At 48.9% G+C, this 2,500-nt stretch overlaps 1 protein-coding gene across 1 annotated transcript in view; it reads left to right on the top strand.

Annotated features, from left to right (window-relative positions):
* The window catches only part of dnah5l (dynein, axonemal, heavy chain 5 like), a 56,058-nt gene that overhangs the window by 23,196 nt on the left and 30,362 nt on the right, over positions 1-2,500 (top strand). Inside the window, exons 31-36 of the mRNA XM_080865486.1 lie at positions 591-845; positions 1,290-1,439; positions 1,517-1,635; positions 1,749-1,885; positions 1,960-2,122; positions 2,486-2,500. The exon at positions 2,486-2,500 is cut by the window's right edge and continues 97 nt beyond it. Coding sequence (XP_080721612.1) covers positions 591-845; positions 1,290-1,439; positions 1,517-1,635; positions 1,749-1,885; positions 1,960-2,122; positions 2,486-2,500 — 839 coding nt within the window. The remainder of the gene's footprint in view (positions 1-590; positions 846-1,289; positions 1,440-1,516; positions 1,636-1,748; positions 1,886-1,959; positions 2,123-2,485) is intronic.

Genomic DNA, 2,500 nt, shown 5'->3' on the forward strand with positions numbered 1-2,500 from the left:
CTGGGATTTTATAAAAATATTCTGCAGTAGATCAAAAATGAAAGAAACCATGAATCAACACGTGAACGTTACCTGATGCTGCTGCAGTGAAGCAGAGCAAAGTTACAGAGGTTTGATTAGAGACACAGCTGAGCGTTTGCAATTTTGCATCATTTGCATCATCATCATTGCGAGCTGTCGGCTTTCAGCCCCGACCGTGTCCGTGCCGTCGGTGAGAAAGTCACATCTCACTGATTCTGATGCGTCGGCGGGTCGAGCTTTGTGTTCACGTCTCTGTGCAGAAGCCGTGTTCCTGCTCTCATTTACTGTTTTAGCTGTTTGGTGGTTGTTGAAGTTTTGTGAGGTTTAACCTGAGATTCTGGCGTTTCGGGCAAAATAAATGTAAATGAAAAAATCGATTCAGGATTTTAATGAATCGAAATCACGTTATCCAAGCCAGAATCGATTTTAATCGATAAATCGATGATCAAAACCCACCGCTACTGCTAATGTGTCAGAGCTGAAAGAAAATGACCCTCACGTCCTTTAGAGCAGCTGATTTTGACCATACGTGTAGTGGATTTACCCATGATGCCTTGCTGTGCCTGCAGAGGCTGGAGGAGCAGATTTCGGAGCTCCCTGCGTTTTACACAGCGGGTTCGATCCTGTTGGACACCGACCAGCTGAAGCGTTCGCTCACTCACGAGTGTCGCTCCTGGAAACGAGCTTTCGGCGCCGCTCTGAACCGCCGAGCATCCGCCGACATGAACGACATCCTGTCGTTCGTGGACGCGCTCACGAAGCGTCTGCAGCGTCCAATCTCAGACCTGGATGATGTCAGAGCAGCCATGGCTGCACTCAGAGAGGTGAGCCAGCATCTGATTGGCTGTGTGTTACATCTGCACCTCCTCTTTTTCTTTCAATTCTTCTTTCAGCCCAATAATCGAAAAATGATCCAGTTTTTCTTTTAGATTCTGATTAATTTATTTGTTCATAAATGTACAGCTGCTGATGTCTGGCACTGCCAAAATAAATATATAAAAATGAAATTAGCCAATTGAATAAATATCTCTTTCTTTAATTGCACTAAAATACTATAAAATCTATTTTATGCATCAATTATTTCATAAAATTAAAATTTCAGTCTTTCTTTAATTTTGGCACTTTCAGGCCTCCGTACTTTCTTCACATTCAGTCATGTTTTCTTTCTTCAGCAGTTTTTTCTCTCAGTCCTCATGTAACGACCCACAGAGTAGAATTCATTCATGAGCCCCTCCCCTCACTCATTCCTCTCCTGCTCACTGTTGGAGGTTCGGGAGGCGGAGTTTCGCATCGACGCCACCATCGGGCCGCTGGAGGAATCCTTCTCCCTGCTCAACAGACACGAGCTGCTCTACGGTGACGGGAACGGCGAGCGCGTGGACGGCCTGATGTACGCCTGGAAAAACCTCAGTGACCTGGTGAGTCAGAGGGAGGGGCGTCATGTGACAGGTGCAGGGATGCAGGTGTGTGTTATGTGTGTGTGTTGTGGCTTCAGGTGGTGCAGACCCAGAACACTCTGGTGCAGATTCAGCCCAGCATGAAGACAGACCTGCTGTCTGCAGTGCAGAGCCTCCAGAGCCAGGCTCAGAGCTTCTGCACCGACTACAACCAAAGGTACACCTCAGAGAGGCACCTGCTCCAGGTGGGCGGGGCCAACCAAATATCCATCCAGCCCGCCCTGAACCTGGGCGACATACTGATAATATCATTGATTATGATAAATGCAGGGGCCCGGGGGTGGAGGGCGTGGCCCCGGCTGAAGCCAGCGAGCGGCTGCAGAGTTTTCAGGCCGAGTTCGATCAGCTGTGGAGGAAGTACACCACCTGCTCAGGTGGAGAAGAGCTGTTCGGGCTGCCTGTGAACGGTACGGCTGAGCGACTCGCCCGCCCACTTCCTGTTTGTCTGCCTCCTTCCTCACCGGCCGTCTCCTCCCCGCAGAGTATCCGGAGCTGCAGAGGATCCGGAGGGAGCTCTCCCTGCTGTCCAAACTCTACAGTCTGTACAGCTCGGTCACCGACAGCGTCGCCGGCTACTACGACATCCTGTGGGCCGACCTCAACATCGAGAAGATCAGCGCGGAGCTGCAGGACTTCCAGAACAGGTGCAGCTCATTAAGGCTTCAGCAGGACGTTCTTGCCTCCACCTCACGTGTTCCCAAACAGACACATGTTACTTTACTGATCAATGAAAGCATCCTGACCTCTGACCTCACAGCACAGCCGCTCAGCTTCAGTTTGGATGTTAAATCTGTCATTAACGTTCTTAATGCCAAAGCTGAAACACATCAAACTGGATATGTGAGCGTTTCAGTTCAGCTCGTGTCTTCAGTGGCTCACAGTTTGAGAAGCAGCAGGATAGATGAAAAAAATCTGAGATTAGGAAACAAATGAATCTTGTTTATTGGCATTGATTGTTAAATATGTCGTTCACACACAGAGATGAAGTTTTGAAGTCTTTGTTTCAGGATCAGGAAGCTCCC

This window comes from Rhamphochromis sp. 'chilingali', assembly GCF_963969265.1.
Source record: "Rhamphochromis sp. 'chilingali' genome assembly, chromosome: 18".
NCBI classification, from domain to species: domain Eukaryota; kingdom Metazoa; phylum Chordata; class Actinopteri; order Cichliformes; family Cichlidae; genus Rhamphochromis; species Rhamphochromis sp. 'chilingali'.